The sequence below is a fragment of the Salmo trutta genome, chromosome 1 (genome assembly GCF_901001165.1).
Source record: "Salmo trutta chromosome 1, fSalTru1.1, whole genome shotgun sequence".
Taxonomy (NCBI): domain Eukaryota; kingdom Metazoa; phylum Chordata; class Actinopteri; order Salmoniformes; family Salmonidae; genus Salmo; species Salmo trutta.
In genome coordinates this window covers 4,957,820-4,970,736 of record NC_042957.1, presented here as the reverse complement: position 1 = coordinate 4,970,736, position 12,917 = coordinate 4,957,820, and the positions used below count along the sequence as shown (strand labels likewise).

The window sequence follows — 12,917 nt, the reverse complement described above, 5'->3', positions numbered from 1 at the left end:
TCAGTGCAACATATTATTTAACTACTGTACAGATGTAGGATCTTAATTTGAGCCAGTTTGCTACAGCAGGGAAATAATCCTGCGGCAAAAGGAAATGTTAATTATTATGTGGATAATAATTAAAATGGACATTTTTGTAGTGGTTGCTACATTTTTTTGTAAGGAAAAATCAAGTCTGAAATTTCAAATGCCAGAAGCCTTTTTAAACCTCAATTACTCAAGTTTTTAATTTCCTGCCAAGTACTCAAGTTTTTAATTTCCTGCATTGCAAGAAAGTTCTCCTGAGACAGGGTGATCAAATTAAGATCCTACATCTATGCACTCACCAGTTCACTACACTCAGATTTAAAAAGGGTTAAAAAAAAAAATTATTTGGCTGCCTCCATAGGAAAACCCTTTTTGGTTCCAAGTAGAACCCTTTCAGGTTCCAGGTAGAACTCTACCTGGAACCAAAAAGGGTTTTTGAAAGAGTTCTACTGGTAGAGCCAAAGAACCCTTTCAGATTTTATATATATATATATATATATATTTTTAGAAGAGTGGACTCCATCCCTCCCTAAGCACCAGACTTGGATGGACAGTGTTATTGATGAAACTAGGAGGTAAATATGTTACAAACAGACCTGGGTTCAAATAGTATTTGGAATGAGTTTGCTTGACCAACTGAATTAATGCTATAGTCCCAAAAGGGCAAATCTCACCCATATGGCACTCCAGGCAGACTCAAACGTTCAACATATTTTGAACCCAGATCTGGTTAGGAAGACTTCAGAAGCTTTTATCTTCATAGGTGTAGGGATCTGTTTCTTTGAGGTTGATGAAGAACATAATATGAAATCATCCCCAAACCCCTTTAACACTGCAATTTGACACAATAACCGTAAATACATATATACCAGTACCTGTAATGCTGTACATCTGAGATTATAAAACAAAAGAGAGAAAGAGAACTGAGTGGCTCTAACCATTCAGATTCATCACAACATATTACTAATAGTCATACTTCAGCTTCAAGGTGAAAAGAAACAAACCTCTTTACAACTGAGATTATAAAACAAAAGAGAAAGAACTCCCAGTAGCTACCGGTGATCTAGAGCAAAGGTCTCTGATTATAACAAGACCCACAGTTCTGTACACAGCATCTTCATATACATGACTATATCCTACATCAAAGCGTTTTATATTCACCCCTAAAATCTGTTGGTCTATTTTCCTGCTCTATTGCTCTTTTCTTCAGTTCTAGACGTGGGTTTCGAGCCACAGTAACAGCAGTCAACTTCATCCCGTAGCTGTCATAGGTCTCCATGGTGTTACCCCACCTATTCACGGGCTGTCCATCCTCCTCATTGGGTGATGCAGCTGTCCGTCAATCCCCCGGTCCAATCATCAAGCCTTGGCCTCCAGCATCTCCAGGAAGAGTTTGTGCATGGGCACTTTCCCCTGCACCTTGATGCTGTAGAAGTGCTGCACGGCCTTGGCCGCGGTCTGACGGAGCAAGGGAAGGGTCATCAGCAGCTTTCCTGCCCGCCGAGGGTCCTCCGTGTTGTGGGCACCCAAGTCCTGCAATGCCTCATGGAGAGAGTCCTGGAGCCTCTGAACAGCCTCTACATCTTCTATATGCATGGAGTCTATACGGAGGGAGAGGAGGAGGGAAGGGGAGAGGGACGGAGGGAGAAGAGGCGGAAAGGGGGGAGGAGAAGGCGGGAAGGGGGGGAGGGAGAGGAGGAGGGAAGGGGCGGAGGGAGAAGAGGCAGGAAGGGGGGAGGGAGAGGAGAAGGGGGGGAGGGAGAGGAGAAGGCGGGGAGGGAGAGGAGAAGGCGGGGAGGGAGAGGAGAAGGCGGGGAGGGGGGGGAGGGAGAGGAGGAGGGAAGGGGCGGAGGGAGAAGAGGCAGGAAGGGGGGGGAGGGAGAGGAGAAGGTAGAGGAGGCAGGAAGGGACGGAGGGAGAGAAGGAGGGAAGGGGAGGGGCGGAGGGAGAAGAGGCAGGAAGGGGGGGAGGGAGAGAGAGAAACAAACTTTAGTTGTCTTTTATTTAATGCCAACAAAAAGTAGCTCGTAAATAAACATTTTTAGGAGCCACTTTAAATTCAGTGGCTCCTTTTAGCAAGCATCCAATTTCTGAGAGTCTCTCTCTCTCTCTAGTGAATGGTTAAATCACTGGACTTAATAAATGCCTGTGCGTGGCTAGGACTCCAGGGAGAGAATGGCTCGGCTGCATAAATAGAAATATGCTGTGGATAGGCAGGGAAAAATATTCATTTCTTTGTATACTGTACCATATAATCTCATCTACTAATGAATTAGTGTGTGTGTGTGTGTTATCGTTCAAGTGAAGGATAGCGGCAGATGGCCCCAGTTTACATAAGAAAGAGAAACCAGTTCCCTCAAGACAAAAACTCTAATAAAAGCAGCCTAGCCTGAACTGAAACGCACAGCGAACCTCCACTTCATATGAAGTCAGTTTAGGCCAAAATACAATCAATTGCTGGCTAGTGGATTTCCGGTTAGGGATAACGCTGTTCGAAAGTGCATTTGATTTGCACAGCAGCATGTCCTGACTGGATCGAGTTGACACTTGATATGCAGTGGAAATTGTCTGGTTGTGTGAACTGCGTAATGTTTCGAACACAGGACAACATAATTTTTTCATGAGACACCAAATGGGACTGCCTGTTTATAAATCACTGGATGATTCACCACGAGACGGCCTGTTTATAAATCACTGGATGATTCACCACGGGACTGCCTGTTTATAAATCACTGGATGATTCACCATGGGACGGCCTGTTTATAAATCACTGGATGATTCACCACGGGACTGCCTGTTTATAAATCACTGGATGATTCACCACGGGACTGCCTGTTTATAAATCACTGGATGATTCACCACGGGACTGCCTGTTTATAAATCACTGGATGATTCACCACGGGACTGCCTGTTTATAAATCACTGGATGATTCACCACGGGACTGCCTGTTTATAAATCACTGGATGATTCACCACGGGACGGCCTGTTTATAAATCACTGGATGATTCACCACGAGACGGCCTGTTTATAAATCACTGGATGATTCACCACGGGACTGCCTGTTTATAAATCACTGGATGATTCACCACGGGACTGCCTGTTTATAAATCACTGGATGATTCACCACGGGACTGCCTGTTTATAAATCACTGGATGATTCACCACGGGACTGCCTGTTTATAAATCACTGGATGATTCACCACGGGACGGCCTGTTTATAAATCACTGGATGATTCACCACGGGACTGCCTGTTTATAAATCACTGGATGATTCACCACGGGACGGCCTGTTTATAAATCACTGGATGATTCACCATGGGACGGCCTGTTTATAAATCAAGTGTCAACTCCCTCCATTTTGTTCCCATAGTTCCAGACAGGTATGAACAGAGTAAAACAGTAAAATAAGAGAAGTGACAGAACGTGTAAATGAGGCAGAAGAAAGTAAAGTAGAGGGCTAATTATATTCCTAACTGACTGATTAAGTGTTTCTTACCAGGCAGCTAGCCGTTCTCACACACACACACACACACACACACACACACACACACACACACACACACACACACACACACACACACACACCCAGGCAGCTAGCCGTTCTCACACACACACACACACACACACACACCCAGGCAGCTAGCCGTTTTCACACACACACACACACACACACACACACACACCCAGGCAGCTAGCCGTTTTCACACACACACACACACACACACACACACACACCCAGGCAGCTAGCCGTTTTCACACACACACACACACACACACACACACACACACACACACACACACGTCTTCTGTATAAATTATCTTTCTATCTAGGGAAATTAACTAGCCTATGTGGACTACACATGTGTTCTGTTCCAGTCTTCATTTGGCCCTTCATGTTGAAACTGATGTGATCCTATACTCCATTGCGTGTGTGTGGGTGTGTGGTTGTGGTTGTGTTCAGTGTGTGAAGGGCGTAATGCAAAACTAACTTTGAAGAAACAATTTCCATGTAATCCATCAGCTGGCTGGAGTAGATCCCATCGATACTGAGCTAATTACTAAATCAATGGCCATGATGTTCCACAGCTGTCACACAAACAGCACCAGATCTCTGTGAGACAGTGTTCAGCTGGCCCCCCCTCAGCTCTGCCCCCCCCCCCCCTCAGCTCTGCCCCCCCCCCCCTCAGCTCTGGCCCCCCCCCCTCAGCTCTGCCCCCCCCCCCTTCAGCTCTGGCCCCCCCCCCTCAGCTCTGCCCCCCCCCCCTTCAGCTCTGGCCCCCCCCCCCCCCTCAGCTCCCCTTTCTGTTATACCCCTCTCCCAGGAGAAAACATTTCCTCCAAACAGTCATAGATTTGTAAAGGGACAGGACCCTCCAAACAGTCATAGATTTGTAAAGGGACAGGACCCTCCAAACAGTCATAGATTTGTAAAGGGACAGGACCCTCCAAACAGTCATTGATTAGTAAGGGGACAAGCAAACTGTCGATAGGAGAGAGGCATCTTCACATGGAAACAAACAAGCCCCGTCGCTCCCTGATGCTCATTCCACTCCACTTAACACATTTTATTGACAGACACTGTTTTCCTAATGAAATGCTAAATATATCTCCCTTGGCTGTGGAGCGCTGGCAGGAAGCTACTGTTATAGAGACAGAGAGATGGGGAGAGAGCAAGAGAAGGGGAGAGAGCAAGAGATGGGGAGAGAGCAAGAGATGGGGAGAGAGCAAGAGAAGGGGAGAGAGCAAGAGATGGGGAGAGAGCAAGAGAGCAAGAGAGCAAGAGATGGGGAGAGAGCAAGAGATGGGGAGAGAGAAAGGGGGAGAGAGCAAGAGAGGGTGAGAGGGGAAGAGAAAGGGGGGAGAGAAAAAGGGGAGAGAGAAAAAGGGGAGAGAAAGGGGAGAAAAAGGGGAGAGAAAGGGGAGAAAAAGGGGAGAGAAAGGGGAGAGAAAGAGAGAAAGAAAAAGAGGGGAGGAGAGAGAAAGAGGGAGGAGATAGAACACTGATGCTATACACACACGTGCATTCAGAAGTGAGCACACACACACCCACCGTGGCACAGCAGAGACATTTAATTAAACAGCCGTGTTGTTGACCCCTTTGTCCCCTCTTATCTCAGATCGCCTGTGTGGATGCGATTGCCCTCTGAGATTGGTGACATTTTGTTTTGTTTTAATTACGTGTCAGCTACTTAGATTTACCAGAGATTGACCATTCAGACATACTCTAACGTCAATCTTCAAAAGGGGGACTGTTTCCTGTGTCTCCTATCAACAATAGGTTTTTATGAGTCTGACATATTTCAGCAAATATAATAATAATTTGTGCGTGTCTGTCATCTGTGTGCGTACCTGAGTTAGCGAGGGCGATGGCCTTGAGCGTGACAAACTCCTCCTTCTCCATGCTCAGGTTCTTATAGCGTCGGACTAGAGGCAGGATGGCAACGTGCAGGTCCAGCAGGCCAGATAGACGAGCGTGTTCCTCATCCACCACATAGTCCTCAGCATACACCAGCTCCTCCTCGCAGGCCAACGAGCGGAACACGATGCTCAGGACCAAGATCTCCATCCAGGCACTCTGCAGTAGACTCATCTGGTCTGCCAGAGACAGGCTGGAGAATCCTAGAGGATGATAAGTAGGGTTTAGGCATATATATAATATATGTTTGCCTTATTGGCTCCATGTGGAGGGTGTTAGACTTTCACGCCAGCATGTGGATTTTAGATCAAATATACAATTGTGATTTTCCACATTTATTAGTTAAAGCAAGGAGCTAGGTCACAAAGAAAATGTAATTTCCAGCAAAGTTTACTAATGAACAAGGGGGGGAAATATATATATATACGCACACACATTTGTTTTACTCTGGGAATGTCTCAAAGTCAGATCACTAGAAACTCAGTTTGTAAAAACTGAACTGAGACACTGAGTGTACAAAACATTAAGAACACCTTCCTGATATTGAGTTCCACCCCCTTTTGCCTTCAGAACAGAATCAATTTGTCGGGGGATGGACTCTACAAGTTCTCGAAAGCGTTCCATGTTGACTCCAATGCTGACTGGGCAGGCCACTGCAGTAAGCACAATTCACTGTCATGTTTGTGGAACTATTCCCGGGACAAATCTAGCCTTGTGGCATAGGGCATTGTCCTGCAAAAAAAACATAAAATATATTCGCAGATGGATAGACTGCTGCCATGAAGGGATGCACCAGATTGGCAATGATGTTCAGATATTACGTGGCATTAAAACACTTTTATCAAGGGGCCCAATGTGTGCCATGCAAATACACCCTACACCACCATCAGCATGCAATGTTGACATGCGGCATGATGGACACATGTACTTCCTAGTCCTTCCATCACCGTGTTAAACAGCAGGAACCAGGATTCATCAGATGTTTTTCACCTTCTCCACTGTTTTCGTTCCTCAACCCTCTCTAACCGCAGTTTTAGTTTGTTTTGCTGAAAGAGGTGGAACTCTGTCAGGTCGTCGGCTGCCGTACCCTATTCGTGTCAATATTTTAAGGGGCTTTGGTCACCAATGTTGTACTGGACTGTCCAACTGTTGCCCGTCTGTTACTCTGCACAATTCACGTCAGCCTCCTTTGTCCACTTTCATTAATGACCCATTTTCGACCACTGACCTGCCGTTGGCTGGATGTGCTTTTGGTGGTGGACCATTCTTGATACACACATGAAAGTGTTGAATGTAAAAAAAAAACAGCAGCGTTGCAGTTCTTGACACACTCAAAACCGGTGCACCTGGCACCTACTACCATTACCCCGTTCAAAGGCACTTCAATCTTTGTCTTACCCGTTCACTCTCTGAATGGCACACATACACAATCCATGTCTCAAGGCTTTAAAAATGATTATTTACCCTGTCTCCTCTTCTTCATCTACACTAATTGAAATGGATTTAACGAGTATCAATAACGCATCATAGCTTTCACCTGGATTCACATGGTCAGTCGGTCATTCGGCAGGTGTCCTTAAGAGTTATACAAAGTTGGTCGAACATCTATTTTAATGCTCACAGCTCTCACTCCAGTTCATCTAATCTGTTGTGGCATTACATGTTATATGGGACTCACGGTCACGGCCGGTTGTGACACAGCCTGGGATCAAACCCGGGTTTGTAGTGACGCCTCAAGCACTGCGATGCAGTGCCTTAGACCGCTGCGCCACTCGGGAGGCCCCTTCAATGCACTTATTAATGAAACTGATGTAGTAAGCTTCTCAATGTTATCGGATGAATCCCGGAACATGTTCCAGTCTGTGTTATCGAAACAATTCTCCCTCACAGATAACAGTTCTCCATCACAGATAACAGTTCTCCCTCACAGATAACAGTTCTCTCTCAGCAGTTCACTCTCTATTAATTTGCCATCATTACAGTGCTCCTAAGGGCCATCATGGGCCCAATAAAGAGACAGAGGTAATGACATGACAGGGCCTGTGGTAGGTAGAGAGAGGTAGAGAGGGAGAGAGGGAGACATACCCTCCCCCTCCTCTCATCTGACAGTGTGGCAGGGTTGTGTGTAAATGTGTGTGAACGAGAGAAGAATCATTGCAGTGCATGCGTATAGTATGATTGTACTGTAAGTGGTGACTGTGCCGTGCAACTGCACAAATTAACGGTGACCTCTGACCTGTGGCAGCCATGCCAATGATTCTTGCCTGGTTGTCATGACAGCATGTGTAAGTAACAGCCAATCAGGACTCCCCATGACAATGAGATACAACGCCATGAGGCCTGTGTGTATGTGCAAGTGTGTGTGTGTGTGTGTGTGTCTACTATTCAGGCTACTCCGTGTCATCCCCTCAAACCACTGCTGACGGAGACTACAAAGTCAAACGGTCAGAGGTCTCACTAACAAACACATGCAACGAATAGCTTGCATTTTATGTTGGCACATTTTTGCATGTTTGTTCACTCAACTTGAAACGCAGTAAGGTATCACGAGGGGGTGGCCTGTCAATAGCACAACATACTTCCAAATATATTTCATTTAAACACCTAAAAATAGATGAAGTCACATCTACAGTGCATTCGGAAAGTATTCAGACCCCTTGACTTTTTCCACAATTTGTTACTTCACAGCCTTTACAGCCGTATTCTCAAACAGATTAAAAAACAACTATTCTCAATCTACACACATAACCCCATAATGACAAAGTGAAAACAGGTTCAGATTTTTTTTTTTTTTTATGTATTATTTAGCACAAATTTAAAGACCCTTTGCTATGAGACTCGAAATTTAGCTCAGGTGCATCCTGTTTCCTTTGATCATCCTTGAGATGTTTCTACAACTTGATTGGAGGCCACCTGTGATAAATTCAATTGATTGGACATGATTTGGAAAGACACCTGTCTATATAAGGTCCCACAGTTGACAGTGCATGTCAGAGGAAAAACCAAGCCATGAGGTCGAAGGAATTGTCCTTAAAGCTCTGAGACAGGATTGTGTCGAGGCACGGATCTGGGGAAGGGTATCAAAACATTTCTGCAGCATTGAAGGTCCCCAAGAACACAGCGGCCTCCATCATTCTCAAATGGAAGAAGCGTCAAGATTCTCTGGTCTGATGAAACAAACAAGATTGAACTCTGGCCTGAATGCCAAGCGTCACGTCTGGAGGAAAACATCCCTACGGTGAAGCATGGTGGTGGCAGAATCATGCTGTGGGGATGTTTTTCCAACGGCAGGGACTGGGAGGCTAATCAGGATCTAGGGGAAAATGAACGCAGCAAAGTACAGAGAGACCCTTGATGAAAACCTGCTCCATAGCGCTCATGACCTCAGACTGGGGCAAAGGTTTATCTTCCAAAAGGACTACAACCCTAAGCACACAGCCAAGACAACGCAGGAGTGGCTTCAGGACAAGTCTCTGAATGTCCTTGAGTGGCCCAGCCAGAGCCGGACTTGAACCCGATTGAACATCTCTGGAGAGACCTGAAAATAGCTGTGCAGCAACGCTCCCCATCCAACCTGACAGAGCTTGAGAGGATCTGCATAGAAGAATGGGAGAAACTCCCCAAATACAGGTGTGCCAAGCTTGTAGCGTCATACCCAAGAAGACTTGAGGCTGTAATCTCTGCCAAAGGTGCTTTAACAAAGTACTGAGTAAATGTCTGAATACTTATGTAAATGTAATTTCAGTTTTTATTTAATACATTTGCAAAAAATGTCTGAACCTATTTTTGCTTTGTCATTATTGGGTATTGTGTGTAGATTGAGATAAAAACAAATGAATCAATTTTAGAATAATGCTGGGACGTACCAAAATGTGGAAAAAGTCAGTGTCTGAATACTTTCCGAATGCAATGTATCGTAAACTATGTTCTACGTGTGTTTGGGTACCAGTTAAACAATTTGAAAGAGAGGGTCCTCACTCCTCTTAACACGCTAATAATGGACTGATCATAAGGCTGTTAATGATACTTGTTACCTGTCTGTAGCTCAGATGGTAGAGCATGGTGTTTGCAACGCCAGGGTTGTGGGTTCGATTCCCACAGGGGGCCAGCACAGAAAAAATGTATGAAATGTATGAAATTGTATGAAATGTATGCATTCACTACTGTAAGTCGCTCTGGATAAGAGCGTCTGTTAAATGACTAAAATGTAAAATGTTAAAATACTTGTTACCTGGCCATCATGTAGTCTAATCTCCCACTACTGGACTGTACATCTCCCCCGGGTCCACCCTGTAATCTCCCACTACTGGACATCTCCTCTGGGTCCACCCTGTAATCTCCCACTACTGGACATCTCCTCTGGGTCCACCCTGTAATCTCCCACTACTGGACATCTCCCCTGGGTCCACCCTGTAATCTCCCACTACTGGACTGTACATCTCCCCTGGGTCCACCCTGTAATCTCCCTAATCACACTGACTGTACATCGCCCCTGGGTCCACCCTGTAATCTCCCTAATCACACTGACTGTACATCTCCCCTGGGTCCACCCTGTAATCTCCCTAATCACACTGACTGTACCTCTCCCCTGGGTCCACCCTGTAATCTCCCTAATCACACTGACTGTACATCTCCCCCGGGTCCACCCTGTAATCTCCCACTACTGGACTATACATCTCCCCCGGGTCCACCCTGTAATCTCCCTAATCACACTGACTGTACATCTCCCCTGGGTCCACCCTGTAATCTCCCTAATCACACTGACTGTACATCTCCACCGGGTCCACCATGTAATCTCACACTACTAGACTGTATATCTCGCCAGGGTCCACACTGTAATCTCCCTAATCACACTACTGACTGTACATCTCCCCCGGGTCCACCCTGTAATCTCCCTAATCACACTGACTGTACATCTCCCCTGGGTCCACCCTGTAATCTCCCCCGGGTCCACCCTGTAATCTCCCACTACTGGACTGTACATCTCCCCTGGGTCCACCCTGTAATCTTCCTAATCACACTACTGACTGTACATCTCCCCCGGGTCCACCCTGTAATCTCCCTAATCACACTGACTGTACATCTCCCCCGGGTCCACCCTGTAATCTCCCACTACTGGACTGTACATCTCCCCTGGGTCCACCCTGTAATCTCCCTAATCCCACTACTGACTGTACATCTCCCCTGGGTCCACCCTGTAATCTCCCACTACTGGACTGTACATCTCCCCTGGGTCCACCCTGTAATCTCCCACTACTGGACTGTACATCGCCCCTGGGTCCACCCTGTAATCTCCCACTACTGGACTGTACATCTCCCCTGGGTCCACCCTGTAATCTCCCTAATCACACTACTGACTGTACATCTCCCCTGGGTTCACCCTGTAATCTCCCACTACTGGACTGTACATCGCCCCTGGGTCCACCCTGTAATCTCCCACTACTGGACTGTACATCTCCCCTGGGTCCACCCTGTAATCTCCCTAATCACACTACTGACTGTACATCTCCCCTGGGTCCACCCTGTAATCTCCCACTACTGGACTGCACATCTCCCCTGGGTCCACCCTGTAATCTCCCACTACTGGACTGTACATCTCCCCTGGGTCCACCCTGTAATCTCCCACTACTGGACTGTACATCTCCCCCGGGTCCACCCTGTAATCTCCCACTACTGGACTGCACATCTCCCCTGGGTCCACCCTGTAATCTCCCACTACTGGACTGCACATCTCCCCTGGGTCCACCCTGTAATCTCCCACTACTGACTGCACATCTCCCCTGGGTCCACCCTGTAATCTCCCACTACTGACTGCACATCTCCCCTGGGTCCACCCTGTAATCTCCCACTACTGACTGCACATCTCCCCTGGGTCCACCCTGTAATCTCCCACTACTGACTGCACATCTCCCCTGGGTCCACCCTGTAATCTCCCACTACTGGACTGTACATCTCCCCTGGGTCCACCATGTAATCTCCCACTACTGGACTGTACATCTCCCCTGGGTCCACCCTGTAATCTCCCACTACTGGACTGTACATCTCCCCTGGGTCCACCCTGTAATCTCCCACTACTGGACTGTACATCTCCCCTGGGTTCTACATAATCAGCAGATGACAGTAAACCACCGATTCAGGATCAGCTCACCCTCCCCAAATCTGAACTTTAATCACTGGGGGGGTTATGGTTAGAAACTGACCCAAGAACAGTACTCTCATGGCAAATAGCTGAGGGGAGATCAACCCAGCGATGCTAACAGTGAATACATTGCATGCTGGGAATATCTACAGAGGGATGATATATTAAGAGAATTCTAATTATTTATTTTAAGGAAATTAAATTCTTATTTTTCCAATTAAGACTCCTGAAAACAATGAGATCTAAGAAAGTGTATAACTATTCAGATGTAGGTTTGAGTCGAGAGGAAGAGAGGAATGAGTACCTCCCTAAATAAACCAATGGTACTGCCTGCTCCTTGTGTAATCAGTCTTAAAAAAATACAATCCTCTTACTGACTAAGTCTCAAATTGAAATGGAATACATTGACGTAAAGGGAGGTACCCCTACCCCCATCATCCTCCAACTGCCACACACACACACACAGCTTCAGTTGCTCTCTATTGATTTACATGTGTAGAATATGGAACTGTCTCTCCCCTCCGGGTAGATGAGGACCAGATGTTCATTATCCTTAGAGTGTGTGTGTGTGTGTGTGTGTGTGTGTGAGAGAGAGAGAGTTAATGAGAGCACTTATTCAAAAAGAGTTTTGAGGCTTTAATGTTTCTTTCCTCCAGTTCTATCTGGGATATGTTGGGAGTGGTTTGGTAATATAGTCCTCCTACCTGGGATGTGGTTAGGTAATATAGTCCTCCTACCTGGGATAGGTAATACAGTACTCCTACCTGGGAAGTGGTTAGGTAATATAGTACTCCTACCTGGGATAGGTAATATAGTACTCCTACCTGGGATGTGGTTAGGTAATATAGTACTCCTACCTGGGATAGGTAATATAGTCCTCCTACCTGGGATAGGTAATATAGTCACCCTACCTGGGATAGGTAATATAGTCCTCCTACCTGGGATGTGGTTAGGTAATATAGTACTCCTACCTGGGATAGGTAATACAGTACTCCTACCTGGGATGTGGTTAGGTAATATAGTACTCCTACCTGGGATAGGTAATATAGTCCTCCTACCTGGGATAGGTAATATAGTCCTCCTACCTGGGATGTGGTTAGGTAATATAGTTCTCCTACCTGGGATGTGGTTAGGTAATATAGTACTCCTACCTGGGATAGGTAATATAGTCCTCCTACCTGGGATAGGTAATATAGTCCTCCTACCTGGGATAGGTAATATAGTCCTCCTACCTGGGATGTGGTTAGGTAATATAGTCCTCCTACCTGGGATGTGGTTAGGTAATATAGTACCTCTACCTGGGATAGGTAATATAGTCCTCCTACCTGGGATAG

At 46.3% G+C, this 12,917-nt stretch overlaps 1 protein-coding gene across 2 annotated transcripts in view; it reads right to left on the bottom strand.

Annotated features, from left to right (window-relative positions):
- Positions 1-550: 550 nt before the first annotated feature.
- LOC115151972 (steroid hormone receptor ERR2-like) overlaps positions 551-12,917 on the bottom strand; it is a 58,583-nt gene continuing 46,216 nt past the window's right edge. For both annotated transcript variants that reach the window (XM_029696402.1, XM_029696491.1), the window contains 2 exons: positions 5,378-5,647; positions 551-1,628 (listed from right to left, as the gene is read on the bottom strand). In XM_029696402.1, coding sequence (XP_029552262.1) covers positions 1,387-1,628; positions 5,378-5,647 — 512 coding nt within the window. In that variant the 3' untranslated portion in view covers positions 551-1,386. The remainder of the gene's footprint in view (positions 1,629-5,377; positions 5,648-12,917) is intronic.